General features: G+C 41.8%; 1 protein-coding gene across 4 annotated transcripts in view; it reads left to right on the top strand.

Moving 5' to 3' along the window:
• The first annotated feature begins 434 nt into the window (after positions 1-434).
• The window catches only part of mospd2 (motile sperm domain containing 2), a 31,082-nt gene continuing 13,552 nt past the window's right edge, over positions 435-17,964 (top strand). Inside the window, exons 1-11 of one of the 4 annotated variants that reach the window (XM_014173961.3) lie at positions 435-692; positions 847-1,007; positions 1,106-1,169; positions 2,813-2,965; positions 3,715-3,801; positions 4,445-4,599; positions 7,064-7,124; positions 7,826-7,864; positions 8,072-8,196; positions 8,935-9,105; positions 16,455-16,573. In XM_014173961.3, the coding sequence (XP_014029436.2) occupies positions 975-1,007; positions 1,106-1,169; positions 2,813-2,965; positions 3,715-3,801; positions 4,445-4,599; positions 7,064-7,124; positions 7,826-7,864; positions 8,072-8,196; positions 8,935-9,105; positions 16,455-16,573 (1,007 nt within the window). In that variant the 5' untranslated portion in view covers positions 435-692; positions 847-974. 4 annotated transcript variants of the gene reach the window in all.

Below are 17,964 nucleotides of genomic sequence, written 5' to 3' on the forward strand. Positions count from 1 at the left end.
TCAGCTGATCCTTTTGTGGCAGGACTGAAATGCAATGGAAATGTTTTTGGCGGGATTCAGTTCATTTGCAAGGCAAAGAGGGACTTAGCAATTAATTGCAATTCATCTGATCACTCTTCATAACATTCTGGAGTATATGCAAATTACCATACAAACTGAGGCAGCAGACTGTGAAAATTAACAATAACACAGGTGCCGCGTTCAACCATTTAACATGTCGAACATTTCCGAGTTTCCTTGTACAGAGTAGCACGTGAACCCAGGCTGAACTACGCAGCTGCTGACGTTAACTACGTTACATAATACATACATGCATACATGATTTAGATATACAAATGATTAATGGGTTATTTGGCAATTGTTTGCCGAATACTTATATACCAGAGTTATTGGGCAACAGTTTCTCGAATACGTATCTATCAAACATCACTGCTCAAAAGTCAAAACATCGCGCCAGCAGACGGGGTGGTTCGATTTATGTCGCACGCGTGGAAGACGTGGACTTATTTTGATGGGCTTCATCCAAAATGGTTCATATACGTTAACATTTTTATTAAGCTATAAATATGATATTATAAAAAGTTATACGCTCATATAAGTATCATACAAGGCTTTAAATCCGATATGCAACTACTTTTGCTCAGTATTGGCCGCTCATCCGTGTATCCGGGGCAGCACATAACGCAAATGAAGTAAGAAACTTTGCATTGTGGGTTAGCCAGTATTGTCTCCGTCAACAGACAATACATATTGTTGTCATCAATGCTTACGTTGATAAATATTTAAATAATCCATGCAATGTTCTTTACATTTGATTGAATGGACCTGAGATATCTTATTTTTTAGGTATCACTTTGATGATCTAGCCAAGAGCTAAAATGGCAATACAAGGGCAACAGTTTCATACGCTAGAACAGATTTATTCATCAACTTCAATGTACCCACACTAGCCAGAACAGCAGAGTCACTTGAACATGGCGGAAGTTGGGAAGTTCGAACCAGAGCAGGTAGCTTACCAGTTTAATTTGCAATAATACGTACATTTTGCTAGGCAATTTGTAATGCATTCATTACACATGGCTAACTAATCTTTCTTATACAACAGGACATTGAGAAGAAGATTGAGGAGACGAGACAGAAGTTCAATAATGAGTACGTCCAAGGACAAGGTAAGTTCATGCAAACAGGCTAACGTTAGTTAGCAAAATATTATTTTACAACAACACCCCCATAATCTAGCTAATTAACATTAGCTACTGTAACAGCTAGCTAGCTGTTAGCTAAAAGCCAGATATCATGGGTTGTTCGATTTCATTCATTCCATCCATCTAGCTATTTTACTTAGCTAGCGCAACAAATTGTCATCATAGCTACTTTACCAGTCAGTTGTCTGACAGATTGTTCTGATACATTAATTCATGGATGAGTAATGATTATTAGTTTGGCTACTGGCAGTGACATGACATATGTCTGTATTAACACCATAATTATTACGTAAACTCTTTTTTTGTAATAGAAAATACAGTTATATTGAGTAGCCTACTTGAGGTGTAGACTTTAAAGCCATACTATAACAAATCAAGTTTCATTTGTCACATGCGCCAAATACAACAGCCCTTAACCAACAATGCAGTTTTAAGAAAATACCCCCCCCCCCCCCCCCAAAAAAAAAGTACGAGATAAGAATAACAAATAATTAAAGCGCAGCAGTAAATAACAATAGCGGGGCTATATACAGGGGCTACCGGTACAGAGTCAATGTTAATGTGCTGGGGCACTAAATTGACTATGCATAGATAATAACAGAGTAGCAGCAGTGTTCCAGAGGGGGGACATGCAAATAGACTGGGTAGCCATTTGATTAGCTGTTCAGGAGTCTTATGGCTTGGGGGTAGAAGCTATTTAGGAGCCTCTTGGACCTAAACGTAGTGCTCCGGTACCGCTTGCCATGTGGTAGCAGAGAGAACAGTCTATGACTAGGGTGGCTGGAGTCTTTGACAATTTTTAGGGTCTTCCTCTGACACCGCCAGGTATAGAGGTCCTGGATTGCAGGAAGCTTGGCCCCGGTGATGTACTGGGCCGTACGCACTACCCTCTGTAGTGCCTTGCGGTCGGAGGCCGAGCAGTTGCCATACCAGGCAGTGATGCAACCCGTCAGGATGCTCTCGATGGTGCAGCTGTAAAACCTTTTGAGGATCTGAGGACCCATGCCAAATGTTTTCAGTCTCCTGAGGAGGAATAGGTTTTGTCGTGCCCTCTTCATGACTGTCTTGGTGTGCTTGGACCATGTTAGTTTGTTGGTGATGTGGACACAAAGGAACTTGAAGCTCTCAACCTGCTCCACTACAGCCCCGTCGATGAGAAGGGGGGCGTGCTCGGTCCTCCTTTTCCTGTAGTCTACAATCATCTCTTTTGTCTTGATCTCGTTGAGGGAGAGGTTGTTGTCCTTGCACCACACGGTCAGGTCTCTGACCTCCTCCCTATAGGCTGTCTCATCGTTGTCGGTATGCCTTTCAGTTCCCTGTTAAGCATTGTTGAGAGACCAATCCATCTTTCAAAAAACACTTGTTTCCTAAACAATCTTTATATTGGTAGATACATGTCAGCATTTTAGTAAATGAGGTAGCTGAAGGCAGCCTTGTTTTGTATAGGAGGCTAAGTGCTGTCTTCACTCTATGGTTGGGTCTTGTCATAAAAGGTTATAAGCAACAAACTCATAGGTGCTGTAGGTGTTGTGGTTGTAGGTCAGACGTTGGAGTAGGAATTCAGTTTCATGTCAGTGATGTAAGTTTTTTACTTTTCTCCCTCACAGAATCTGACAAATATGACTCCAGAGATGTGGACAGGCTACAAAAGGATGATGCTCTGGTGGAGGCATACCTGACATGGCGACTATACTCTGTGGACGATGCCCTGAAGATGATTGACGACAGTTTCCTGTGGAGGAAAGAATTTGGTTTGAATGGTGAGCGGTCTGGGTACATATTTAACCTCTCGTAAAACTGCACTGCACGTGCACTTGTTTTCAGAGAATGAAGAAGGTGTCAGTGTCGGTCATCAATTAATCACTCAAGTGATTCATCTCAATCTGAGAAGCCTGTGGCTGTATTTGTACCCTACAACATGTGACTTTGGCCTTGTTTAGGGTTGAGTGTAGAAAACAGGAACAGCACACATTCTCATTCCCTGCTAAACTAGAATCTTACGACAAATACAGGCAAGTTATCCAGTGCAGTTTTATTTGGGCCTATCAGTATCACCACACTGTGGGATGATTCATCAGTAGCTGTCGATGTGTTATAGATTCTTGACCTTCTCTCAGATAAAGGCTTATTGTGTGCTGTGTGGTAATATTTCCATCTGTTCCGCCTGGAGACAATCCTCTCAATTTTTCTTTAGTTTCACTTTTAAATTGCTACATTTTACTCATACAAATACAGGGTTTTCGAGCTAGACAACCTTCAGTTTGTTAAATCGGTGTCATGCAGAAATTAGATTTGCAAACGTTATTTCTTCCAATTGCCTAACTTCTGATATTGACAATGCCTTATTGTCACTTGTTGACAAGATTTGTCTGTCTTGTATGGTGGCGAGGAGTTAGGAATAGTTTAGTTTTTATGATAATTATTTTGGCCAATAATTGTTGTTGTTATAAAACATTCTTATTGAATGCTGTTTTATATTGTTGGCTGATAATGTTTTGTGTTGTTTCAGACCTCACTGAGAGCAGCATACCAAAGTGGATGTTTGAGACGGGGGCTGTCTTCCTCCACGGCTACGACAAGGAAGGCAACAAGCTCTGTATGTTGATTAATGATGCTCATACTGCACCATATGTATAATTGATTTCTCTCTAATAATTACTCACAGAAACAATTATTACCCCTTACAAAAGGTTACCAAAAATTGTAAGCTATTGTTTTGTAATATGTTTAAGACATAAAGTACCAGTCAAAAGTTTGGACACACCTACTCATTCCAGGTTTTATTTTTTGCTATTTTCTACATTGTAGAATAATAGTGAAGACATCGCAACTATGAAATAACACATACGGGATCATGTAGTAACCAAAAAAGTGTTAAACAAATTAAAATATATTTTATATTTTAGTTTCTTCAAAATAGCCACCCTTTGCCTTGATGACAGCTTTGCACACTCTTGGCATTCTCTCAACCAGCTTCACCTGGAATGCTTTTCCAACAGTCTTGAAGGAGATCCCACATATGCTGAGCACTTGTTGGCTGCTTTTCCTTCACTGTTCGATCCAACTCATCCCAAACCATCTCAATTGGGCTGAGGTCGGGTGATTGTGGAGGCCAGGTCATCTGATGTAGAAAATAGTAAATATAAAGAAAAACCCTTGAATGAGTAGGTGTGTCCAAACTTTTGACTGGTACTGCATGTTGAGGTTATTGAATGCAATACTTTTGTCTGTGTTTTCAGTCTGGTTCAAAGTCAAGCTCCATACCAAGGATGCAAAGACCAGCATGGACAAGAAGAAGTATATTGCCTTCTGGCTGGAGCGCTATGCTAAGAGAGAGCCAGGGATGCCACTCACTGTTGTGTTCGACATGGCCGATTCAGGGATTAGCAATATCGTAAGTGAACACTTACCTTTTTGATTAACATTGTAGTCTTTTCTTGTATTTGTCACCTTCCCTTATTATTTTTAAATTTAACCTTTATTTAACTAGGCAAGTCAGTTAAGAACAAATTCTTATTTACAATGACGGTCTACTGGGGGGAAGGGGGTTAACTGCCTTGTTCAGGGGCAGAACGACAGATTTTTACCTTGTCAGCTTGGGGATTCGATGCAGCAACCTTTCAGTTACTGGCCCAACGCTCTAACCACTAGGCTATTTGATAATGTTTGAAGAATCAAACCAGGGCTACAGTACGTCAATAGCTCTGATTTCTACCAATGTCACTGTTGATCCACTCTACATAGATTTAAGGAGGGCTTTATTGGTCAATTTCTGTCCTCATAATTAAACATGTTTTCCCCATTTTCAAAAAGAAGTAGCCTACGTCTGTCTGTGTGTGGTTATGAGTGTCATTGAAGTCCTGTTGAGCTTTCTAATTTTGCTTGATGTTTGAGCCGGGGACTTGGAGGGATCGATGCTCTTCAATGGTTTAGCACATTGAAAGTGACCTTTAAATTAGTTTGGTCATTCCAAGTCGACGGACTGCCTAATTCATAGACTGACTTTGTCTCCATCGGAGCTTCCCAGCAGGCACTCTCCTTTCTGTCAGCCAGCTCGCTTCACAGGCCAAACTCTCTTCTGGAGAAATGCCCTAATTAAATACACGAGCTAGAGAGAGAATAAATAACTTCACAAAACCCTAATATGAAATGAGTGTATTAGTAGATCAGTTTTGGGAGTAGTCTTAATGAAGTTTGCTGAAATAGGCACTGTGTGGGCTGGAACAGGCCTGGCTAGTGTTATCTCTAACTTTCTTAGTGAGTCTAGTGCAGTGGTTCCCAACAAGGGATACTAGGACCCCTGGCAGTACTTGGCCTATCCACAGGGGGTACTTGAGAAATCTCATGAGACCATAGGGCTACTGGTAAAATGCACATGAGAGGGTAAATCAGGGGTACTCTGGGCAGACCAACATTCAGTAGGTGGGACAGTAACCGAAAAAGGTTGGTAACCATTGACCTAGTGCAGTGTTTCCCAACCCTGGTCCTCAAGTGCCCCCAACAGTACACATTTTTATTGTAACCCTGGACAAGCACACCTGTGTACTGTTTGGGGTACTCGAGGACCAGAGTTGGGGAAACATTGGTCTAGTGCATGGCAATGAGTCTCTGTAGGGCATAGGATGTAGCCAGGCTGATAGGCTCCTCTTCCTAATGGTCTGACTAGAATATTGGTAGTTCTGTTGTCTGATGATAATATGGCCATTATGGTAATGAAAACGTATGGTACCTTTGACTGAACAGGGGTCTACAGTGTGACCATTATACCTGAATATGTTGTGCGACCTGGAATTTTAATTTAGGACCACCAGTGCACATAGAAAAATTAAGGATTCTAGCTTTAATATCTCAAACATTTTTTTTTGTGCTCCTACATTTCTTTGTGTGTGTCTGCATTTTTCTTCTTAGGCGCACACATGCTCCTTGTGAAAAAGGTCAGCGTAGAGCCCTGCTGAGTAAATTATCATGAAGGAGGCATTTCATGTTTAGTTGTAATCCATTAAACTGACTGTGAAACATTTTAGATAATGTTAGTCTTGTGAGATTGTATAAAAACCCACCTGTCTTTTTTTGAGGCCTCAGGGCAGATAGTATTGGGTTGTTTAGAGCAGGGTTTCCAACACTCTGTCCTGCCCTCCGGAGCACTTTTTTATTTTATTTTTTTACCCTAGCACTACACAGCTGATTCAAATAATCAAAGCTTGATGATGAGTTGGTTATTTGAATCACCTGTTTAGTGCTCGGGCAAAAACCAAAACGTTTACCCAGAGGGGGCCCCAGGACCGAGTTTGGGAAACCCTGGTTTAGAGAACACGTTTGCACAGACAAAAGGAAACATTTGAGTTTCGAAGCTGTCTGTAGTTATCTCAGCCAAGGCTTGATACTGTATGTAGAGCAAGTTTATTCAAGCTTCTATGAAGATCAAGGTTACGCAATCATAAAGTAAACAACCAGACTGTACAACGTTTCAGCAAATACTGTGAATGGATTACAGTTAATAATCCAATTTGAGCAGCGTAAGAGTAAAAGTAGTTGTGGTCTTGCATGGGGTGTAGTGGGCACTGCACACACACTACTTTTGTATCACACATTTTCCCCTGAAATATATTTAATATGATTGAGTTGAAGGAAGGTGTTTGAAAGTATTGACTACAGCTTTGTTCAGCTTTGTGACAAAGTTTAAATGGTTATGAATTGGGTCATTGCACAGCTAGCTTGAGGCAGTAAATGTCTCTGGCTGAGCGAACGGGTTCCCAATTGAAAGGCCATAAAACGTCTTTGCTAGTCAAAGCCTGCTTTGAGGCTGTATATAGTACTCTACTTTCTGAGTCCTAATTATACTCTTTCATTTTTTTCAGGACATGGATTTTGTGAAGTATGTAATTAATTGCTTCAAAGTGTATTATCCAAAGTTTCTATGTAAGTATATAAAACTTGAAACAATATGGAGTTCATTCACAGGTTGATTGATAAATGTTGTATGACACATATATGTAATTGTTCCTATTATTGACCCACATCCTGTTTTAAAATGAGTTTTATTAAATATATTATAAGAAACAAAAGTACATGGAATGCAGTCATATGATTCTGTGTTAGGGCCAATGCTACATTAGTACACCGAACTTTGGGAACACCTTCCTAATATTGAGTTGCAACAACTCCCCTTTTACCCTCAGAACAGCGTCAATTTGTCCAGGCATGGACTCTACAAGGTGTCGAAAGCGTTCCACAGGGATGCTGGCCCATGTTGACTCCAATGCTTCCTACAGTTGTGTGAAGTTTGCTGGATGTTCTTTGGGTGGTGGACCATTCTTGATACACTCGGGGAAACTGTTGAGTGTGGAAAAACCCAGCATATCCCGTTCAAAGGCACTTAAATATTTTGTTCACCCTCTGAATGGCACACATACATAAGAGTGGCTTACCAAGAAAAACTTCCAAAAGGACTAATTCGAAGTAAAAAGGAGTTGAAGAGGATTTAACAAGTAACATCAATATGGGATGATAGCTTTCACCTGGATTCACCTGGGCAGTCTATGTCATGGAAAGAGCAGGTGTTCCTAATGTTTTGTATACTCAGTGTATTTCACCCCTCGGTTATGGTCTTGTCATTTCAGCCAAAATGATCATTGTCGACATGCCATGGATCTTGAATGGTGAGTCATGTAGTTATTAAAATGATTTGCAATTGGAAACTTAATCTAATCATCGTAGTTCAAATAAACGTTTTTTTCATCGCATACACAGATTTGCAGGTTCAGCGAAATGCTTATATTTCTACCTCAACAGTGCAGTAATATCTAGCAATACAATAACCAAAAACAACAAATTACAAGTTCAGACATGTGTTTTTGTTTTTTTAGCTGCATGGAAGATTGTGAGGACATGGTTGGGTCCAGAAGCCATCAGCAAGCTGAAGTTTGCATCTAAAAATGAGATCCAAACATTTATTGGCCCTGAATACCTGCCTCCTCACATGGGTGGAACGGTATGTACCCGCAGTATTCAACTCACTGAAGATGGCAATGACGCCATCTATCTACCTGGCTACATACATTTTCATCTTACTATCATCTGATGAATTCCCTTTTCAAATGTCAACATTTGACAGGTTTTGCCTCTATTTCTTCCCTCACTTGTCATGAGAAAATGTGACTAACCTGTGATTAGTCAATATTTATATTTATTTATTTATTGTTGACTTAACCCAATGAGTCCCACTTAACGCCAGTGCATTTTGGACTTCTAACCCCTTTTAAACATTGTGTTGGATTCATCTATTTCTTCTGCAGACTAATGGTTGGTACCTACGGCTGTGTGATTAACGGGCTGAGCTAGAGTGGTTTTTGTGAGAAGGATGGATCCCGACTGGGGATTTTTAAATCTTTAGAGTCCAATTCGTGGAGTTGTCACTGACGAATTGGATATTAATTTCCCAGTGAGCAAACAATATCTGTACTTAAAGCATTCATATAAATTAATCTTTTGAGGTTTTGGTTTCGGCGGATCTTATTTATTTAATTGACGTTCATGAAAGCAACTATTTATGTCAACTTGTTTTGTGTTCTACTTGTAGCCCTGGTTCTCCTGAAAAGAAAATGGTAAAACACTTCATTGTGAGACTGAAATATAAGGGCTGGACGTGCAGATAAGTGAAAAGCTGATTTTTGCTGGGGTCTCGGCACTGATAGTATTAACATTAACCCTATTGCTGACTTCATTCCAGGATCACTTCAAATACAGCTATCCTCCCCTTCCTGACGATGACTTCCAAACGCCGATATGTGAGAACGGACCAATCGTCAGCGAGGACGACAACGAGAGCAAGGACTTCGAATCAGACAGCAAGGAGTTAGAGTCGAGCTTCAGCTCCGAGGTCGCCATCGAGCCCAAAAAGGTACAAAACCTCCCCTTTTGTTTATTTACCGAACTCCCTCTGAATGCAGGTACAGTAAGGAAGACAGTAACGCATAGAAACGCATGAAATATTCACGCTGTGGCTGCATGTAAACTCATACTCCGCCTTGAATAGCCTACTACTTATCCACTTGATTTTCAGAAGTAGTACATGAGTCTGTTGTCATGTTTCTAATGTAGCCTACCGTTAAATCTGATGATGGCTGCTGCTATTACTCATTAACAGTAGAGTCACTACAGTTAGTATCTGCAGTGAGCTGATTGCTGATGATTTAACCCTGCATTGGGCTCTCTTAGAAACAGCAGAGACCTTTTCTCTTCGTCATTAGCCTTAATTAACATTAAACACACCCCGTTCACACTTGTCAGTCAAATAAGACATTAGAGGTTCAGTCAAGTCCCTCCTCACTTTGATGTGCCATTTTCCTCACAGACCCTTTAATTTCTCAACGTTTAGTGTGAGTTTACAGCATGTAATCGGGCTCCTCTGTGGAGAGAGCTGTGAATTGTAGAGGCGGTAATGTCCTAATTTGGCAGCTGTTACGCTTTTCCTCATTGTCTCGGTCAAGGTGACTCCCCATGTCTCCAGCTGCAGCTTAATCCTTCCTGTCCACTGACTGTACCCATATAACACATCACAGTCCCTTCTTCAGTCTCCCTCACTCACCCCACGGCTCCTCTCATCTCCTGAGCACTTCTCTGGCTACTGAGAATGTGTCAAGTCTGACTGCCGTCACAGAAGCTCTTCCTAGCTGTGCGAGAGTCCGCTTTTCCCCCGCATGCTTCGTTCTGCATACCTAACTTCACAGGAGTTTTTAAAGCACTTCCCAGAATACTTCATTTATTTTGTGTTGCCACTAATGATTTTGGCTCAACCTTGTTGGAGGCTGGGTGATGGAGAGAGAGAGAGAGAGAGAGAGAGAGACACAGACTTTGGGGTGATGTGGTTTGTCAGAGGCTGTTATTTGTGTGTGTGATGGTCTCAGCTGGTTAGTTGGCAGCCCCACCGGCCCGGACGGTCCCCGTGTAGCCAGGCACAATCACAGACCCTGCAGCTCTTGGCTTTAACACACCTCCTCACAGACACCATCTAGCATTCTCTGCTGTTGTCAGGCTGCTGCACCCTAGCAACGGTCAGGGCTTCATTGTCAGCATATGCAGCACATATTTATGTATCTGTCTCTGTCTTTCTCTTACTCTAGCTAGGGGACTTCATTTATTTATCCACAGTTGATATTTGGCCTCTTCTTTGTGACACAGAAAACAAACACATTGTAGTGAGTAGCTAATAGATCAATATCAGCCTGGGATGTAGGGTACACCCTATATATACATTTCTGTCATATGAAGACTAGCCTGTATGAGTAGGCCTACCTGTTTCAATAAATATTCTTTGGTGTAATGTGAACTGGATGGTAGTGAAGTGATTGTGTTAATGTGGCCTCTGGGTGTCGCTGCGCTGAGTGTCGCTGCGCTGGGTGTGTTGTCTCTACCGTGACAGACTCAAGGGGGGTGTGTGTGACTGCGCTGTGTCGAAGCAAACTCCTCTTGCGCCCTTAAGCCTTCTGGGTAACCTGCACCACTGTCATAGCTCACAGGGGACTCAGTACACACTCACACACAGGTGTTTACACACACACACACACACACACACACACACACACAAACGAACTTGCGCTCCAGAGTTGCCCTGTCAGCTACACATCACAAAGCTGCTCACATGAGCCTCTTAAGCCTCTTCATTGTCAATGATGATAAATCAGTTTGGCAAACCAGAATCTAAGCCTGATCAAGTTTGTGTGTGGTTTTGTGTGTCGACCTATGCAATTTAGTGGATGAATGTATGTTAATGATCCATCAATACACGTGAGCAATGTTCCCTCTAACTTTTTTTCAGCACTATGCAAATTTCAGGTCTGCTGAGCGAAAACCTTAACATTGTGAAAATTATGTGCAACTTCCAGCACGCGCTTACTGTGAACACTGAGGCTGTACCCGCTTTAAGTTAGTTTCAGACAGTGGTCAAGTAGCCTAATTTGGCTGTTTGATCTTATTGTAGGCCTATCAGTGGCCTACCATCAAAACAATGGAGAAAAATGCATCCCATAAAATGTTTACATGGAATTAGCTGTTATATCATTCAACCTACAGTAGCAGCCAATGTGTGGTGTTCAATGTAGGCCATCATTAATGAGACTTTTGGAAAAAAAACATCTAGGTCTTGACATTAAACCGTTTATCTACTTGTCCTTCAGATGAGGAGGTGACTGAAAATGTGTTGTTTGATGCAAGAAGCCACTTTACAAAATACAATATCTGTATATTCCCATACCATTATTCCAGAGAATCAGACAACTTATACTACGCACTGCCTATGGGCTACTTAAGACCGTCTCAAAATATACTGCTCAAAAAAATAAAGGGAACACTTAAACAACACATCCTAGATCTGAATGAAAGAAATAATCTTATTAAATACTTTTTTCTTTACATAGTTGAATGTGCTGACAACAAAATCACACAAAAATAATCAATGGAAATCCAATTTATCAACCCATGGAGGTCTGGATTTGGAGTCACACTCAAAATTAATGTGGAAAACCACACTACAGGCTGATCCAACTTTGATGTAATGTCCTTAAAACAATTCAAAATGAGGCTCAGTAGTGTGTGTGGCCTCCACGTGCCTGTATGACCTCCCTACAACGCCTGGGCATGCTCCTGATGAGGTGGCGGATGGTCTCCTGAGGGATCTCCTCCCAGACCTGGACTAAAGCATCTGCCAACTCCTGGACAGTCTGTGGTGCAACGTGGCGTTGGTGGATGGAGCGAGACATGATGTCCCAGATGTGCTCAATTGGATTCAGGTCTGGGGAACGGGCGGGCCAGTCCATAGCATCAATGCCTTCCTCTTGCAGGAACTGCTGACACACTCCAGCCACATGAGGTCTAGCATTGTCTTGCACTAGGAGGAACCCAGGGCCAACCGCACCAGCATATGGTCTCACAAGGGGTCTGAGGATCTCATCTCGGTACCTAATGGCAGTCAGGCTACCTCTGGCGAGCACATGGAGGGCTGTGCGGCCCCCCAAAGAAATGCCACCCCACACCATGACTGACCCACCGCCAAACCGGTCATGCTGGAGGATGTTGCAGGCAGCAGAACGTTCTCCACGGCGTCTCCAGACTCTGTCACGTCTGTCATGTGCTCAGTGTGAACCTGCTTTCATCTGTGAAGAGCACAGGGCGCCAGTGGCGAATTTGCCAATCTTGGTGTTCTCTGGCAAATGCCAAACGTCCTGCACGGTGTTGGGCTGTAAGCACAACCCCCACCTGTGGACGTTGGGCCCTCATACCACCCTCATGGAATCTGTTTCTGACCGTTTAAGCAGACACATGCACATTTGTGGCCTGCTGGAGGTCATTTTGCAGGGCTCTGGCAGTGCTCCTCCTGCTCCTCCTTGCACAAAGGCGGAGGTAGCGGTCCTGCTGCTGGGTTGTTGCCCTCCTACAGCCTCCTCCACGTCTCCTGATGTACTGGCCTGTCTCCTGGTAGGGCCTCCATGCTCTGGACACTACGCTGACAGACACCGCAAACCTTCTTGCCACAGCTCGCATTGATGTGCCATCCTGGATGAGCTGCACTACCTGAGCCACTTGTGTGGGTTGTAGACTCTGTCTCATGCTACCACTAGAGTGAAAGCACCGCCAGCATTCAAAAGTGACCAAAACATCAGCCAGGAAGCATAGGAACTGAGAAGTGGTCTGTGGTCCCCACCTGCAGAACCGCTCCTTTATTGGGGGTGTCTTGCTAATTGCCTATAATTTCCACCTGTTGTCTATTCCATTTGCACAACAGCATGTGAAATGTATTGTCAATCAGTGTTGCTTCCTAAGTGGACAGTTTGATTTCACAGAAGTGTGATTGACTTGGAGTTACATTGTGTTGTTTAAGTGTTCCCTTTATTGTTTTGAGCAGTGTACAACACTGCCCCTTTAAGACATAAAAAAAAGCTACAAAAACTTACTAGCAAAGAATATGAACAAATGTGCACACGTGGCTACATGCAGCTCTCTTTTGACTCTCTTTTATTTAAGTAAGTCAGTTAAGAACAAATTCTTATTTACAATGACAGCCTCGCTTTGATAAAAAATAAAAAATGCATCTACTCAAGATCGCTCATACTGTAGCCTATACACAGTCCAGTTCAAAGTGAACGGCACAGATCCATATATGGCAATGGCTATTTGCATATTGGCCTACTGCAGCTCTGATTGGTTATGGCACACCTGTCTGTGTAGAGTACGGGCCTGAGTCATGCCTGTCAATGCAATAGAATCCTACTCCAATGCTTTCTGCCTACAACAAATTATCTTTCACACTTCATTTTGCGTACTAAGTCTTGCATAGTTTGTTTTTGTTTTATTACATTGATTTGAAAGTGGCAAATATTGCGTTGACTCGATCACTTTTATCACAGTAGAGCGAAACATGATAGTGTTAACTAAAGGGGAAAACTCAAGAAAGGTGAGTGAAGTTCAATCTCGTGCTTCTCTGCGTGGGGGAATATTTATTCTGCTTGGCAGTCTGAGGGGAGCTACGCGCCCGCGTGCAGCTTAAAGGGAACGTTGCCTGTGAGCAGAATGTATTCTTTGGTGCCTCTGATTTACCCAGTCCCTAATGATCTACCTAGGCTATAGGCTAATCTCTTGGCTTGCTGGCTTTAAAGGGATACTTCGGGATTTTGACAATGAGGCCCTTTATCTACTTCCCCGGAGTCAGATGAACTTGTGAATACCGTTTTTATGTCTCTGTGTCTAGTATGAAAGAAGTTAGAGGTAGTTTCTTAAGTTAGCATTGGCTCACGACACTACCTCTAAATTCCTTCATACTGGACACAGAGACATAAAAATGTTATCCACAAGTTCATCTGACTCTGGTGAAGTCCCGAAGTATCCCGTTAAGGTCCTAACACCAATCATGATACCCATTGTTTACAGCTTGTCTGTCTGGTCACATTCCACTGTCATGATCATGTTCTGCTGCTCCTCTCTCTACATAAAGCCAGTCTTAGTACTGAATGAATACCTGTGGCTCTCAACAGTGTCTTGATACAGTAGCTTCCCAGATCAGCTAATTGCCTTTCTCTCTGTTTTGACCCAAGGGCTGGTTTTGGTAAGGCATTGTATGAGGGTCCTGGAGGGTTCTGCATTCTGAAAGGGCAGTCTGAGGGTTTTACTCATGTACCAGCCCCGCCATCTAATCACCACCATGGACACATTCAGCCTTTGATTGAACCCAAAATGGACCTGGACCAAACATTTAAAATATGACCCCCACAATGTGTTGCACTTATCACAATGTGATGATTTTGAAGAGATTCATAGCCAATCAAGTAGGCTATCAGATACATAACTCACAATAGTCTATCAGAAAAGAAGAAACATTTGCCCCCTTGATTCCTGTTCCTGTGACCAGCATTATAACATGGTGATATTTTATCCAACTTCAGTATTTTACCTTACTTAATATAACATTAAGGCAATAATGTCTTTGTAGAGAAAGTAAACCATGTGTGCCAAGTGTATACTTAACATGCCTTATTGAATTGTACTGATCTTTTAACCCAAAAGTATACTTTATTTTATCATTACTGTTGTATTAATATCAACTGTACTGTAATGATGAATGTATTCATGTTTATAATACTAAGAAAATAGTATTCTACTACCACCAGCATGAAATCCTTTCTTTTTAGCACATTTGCACTGACACTGAAGTGATACAATGTATACTCAACTACCTTATGCCATATTATAACTGGAATTGTAAGCACTTCCACTGTGTATCGATGCCTTTTCACACAACGAGAGAGTACTTAATTAATATAATCTGTGTTGTGCCTTATTGTCAATACTCTCCAAAGGATCAGACTGTCACTCCATGGTCTGTTGGGGAAGCTGCCTACAAATCATATTATCAAAACTAGTGTTTCATACGCTCTACATTTCTTAAACATTTCTGGATCTATGGATTTCTAAATTGTATCTCCTGCTTAGATCAGCCTTATTCATTCCAGTTTATGTATTTGTAATTGTTGTGATTTTCACATTTTAGCCAGTAGGATTGGGCTGTTTTGGTGTGTTGATATGTTAAGACCTTTTCGTTAATGTTACTTCATGCATGTTTGTAGTTCTAGTGCCAAAGATTTATCTCAATACTCAGTATTTTGATCCTGGTTTTGACTAACCAGAATGATAAACTCAAAGTGTTGTCTTACTAATGTTTAATTAAAAGTTAATTTTCTGAGTTTTACTTTTATGTAGTTATTTCATACAGTGTATATAATCAATAGAAATGCTGTATTTTGTAATTATTTAATCAACCAAGCAGTCTATTCAAGTCAATTATGGTCATGTATCTTTCAACAGCAGCTCATGAATCCTCATTCTCCTCATATCTTACTCAATTCTGTATTGCACTTGATTTGAACACTGAATAAAAATAAACATTTCAGAAGCAGCTCAAAGTCTCTTGATGTCTTTGTGTCATCGGTGTGTGGTGTGTGTCGCAGCAGCCTGCTGAAGGGGGAGGTGTGTGTGTGTGTGTGTGTGTGTGTGTGTGTGTGTGTGTGTGCGCATGTTGCTTATCACAGCAGAAGACACTCCATCGGACTCATTAGTGCTTGTACGTGCATCACAGGCAGACCCCAGTCACCTCTCTATCAGCTCTCCCATCTTCTCACATCCTCTTTCCTGCTGTACTCCCCATCTCCCATCTGCCTCACACAAGCTGTGGGACTGGCCTTGGTCAATATGGTATGGAAACCAAATGACGCTCGTCCCACCACAACTTCATCTGTCCTTCCCCAAATTTCTGCTAACATTGCACAAACGATGTGTTTATCAGCTGTTCTGTAGTCTTGTGACATTGTGTAAGTGGGTGTATGAGGGAGTCTGTTGGATTTGGGCAAAAGTTTACAGTTGAAGTGAAAGAGATGACTTTTTTGTTCTCACAGGATGTGTTTGTAGTGTTCCTGTTGCCTCACTGTACTGTGAACAAGGGTCAGGGATTGTTAAGGGGATTGATGTATTGATTGTGAAATTAAGTGAACTGTCATACAAAAGTGCCTTATTTAAAAAAAAAAAAAAAAAAAAACATCACCCCATCATTTGAAATGGACTATAGTTAGGCTTTTAATAGTTTATTTAGAAATGAATAAAGATAATTTATCTTTAGAACACCTCTCCAAACAAAGCACCTTAGAATCATTTGATCAGTGTGTTGATGAACATTGTCTCACAAAGCCACTGTTGTCCTTGTTTCAGGTGTATTTCTCAGAGAGCCTGAGCAGTCTGAAGCTGGACGACAATGACAAAGGAGACAGCCGGCCGAAGGGAGCCAGGAAGCCACTGACCACATTCAAGGCCCCTCTGCTACACGTCAGGTATTCAAGCCAACCTTCTCAGAACTCCCTCTCTTAGCCATCTCTTCCTGAATATCAAATCAATCCCTAGCCCCTACTCGGTAGGCACACCTGTATCTCTGAAAGGATCAAATAGGTGTAGTTCTTTCACCTTGCCTTCTGGGTGGAATTTTCAACTTATTATTTACCCAGTAGTTGCAGATGTACAAGAGTTTCTAGGAAGTCGGTAGAGACTAGGGTTTGATTTGGAATTCAGCATATCTCTCAGCTGCACTCGAGGCTTAAAGAATAGTCGACTGGTAGCACAGTGACTAGGCTATAGCCAATCCATGTCCACATGCTGGATTTGAAGGTGTTGTAGAGCTTAGAGTGAATGTATTGTTGACACTCAAGCCCAGAGCCAGATATCGATACGTTTGTATCTGGATGGATCGTTTAATCTTGTATCTAAACAGAAATAAAGGATGTCTGCTATTGAGTGGAAATCAGTTGGTGCAGTTAATTTGCAGTAATAATCAATGGAATTAATTGATCACACCGATGATTACTGCCCATATTAACCATGGAACAGACTGTAGTCCCATCATGCAAATTGGATGGCCTAATGAATGTTGTAGTAGTGATCAAGCGACACTTTTGTGCAAAACATAGTTCAAGGTTGCTCTGTTAGCTAATTGTACTCTTTTGTGATGAAGTTGATGTATCCATTTACCCTGATGTTGGTTATAGACCAGCATTCTTCACCCTGAGGTTGATTATAGACCGGCATTCTTCACCCTGATGCTGGTTATAGACCAGCATTCTTCACCCTGAGGTTGATTATAGACCGGCATTCTTCACCCTGAGGTTGATTATAGACCGGCATTCTTCACCCTGAGGTTGATTATAGACCGGCATTCTTCACCCTGAGGTTGGTTATAGACCAGCATTCTTCAGCCTGATGTTGATTATAGACCGGCATTCTTCACCCTGATGTTGATTATAGACCGGCATTCTTCACCCTGAGGTTGATTATAGACTGACATTCTTCACCCTGATGTTGATTATAGACCGGCATTCTTCACCCTGAGGTTGATTATAGACCGGCATTCTTCACCCTGATGTTGATTATAGACCGGCATTCTTCACCCTGAGGTTGATTATAGACCGGCATTCTTCACCCTGATGTTGATTATAGACTGACAATCTTCACCCTGATGTTGATTATAGACCAGCATTCTTCACCCTGAGGTTGATTATAGACCGGCATTCTTCACCCTGAGGTTGATTATAGACTGGCATTCTTCACCCTGAGGTTGATTATAGACTGACAATCTTCACCCTGATGTTGATTATAGACCGGCATTCTTCACCCTGAGGTTGATTATAGACCGGCATTCTTCACCCTGATGTTGATTATAGACCGGCATTCT

Source organism: Salmo salar, chromosome 25, assembly GCF_965601325.2.
Source record: "Salmo salar chromosome 25, fSalSal1, whole genome shotgun sequence".
In the NCBI taxonomy this organism is placed as follows: domain Eukaryota; kingdom Metazoa; phylum Chordata; class Actinopteri; order Salmoniformes; family Salmonidae; genus Salmo; species Salmo salar.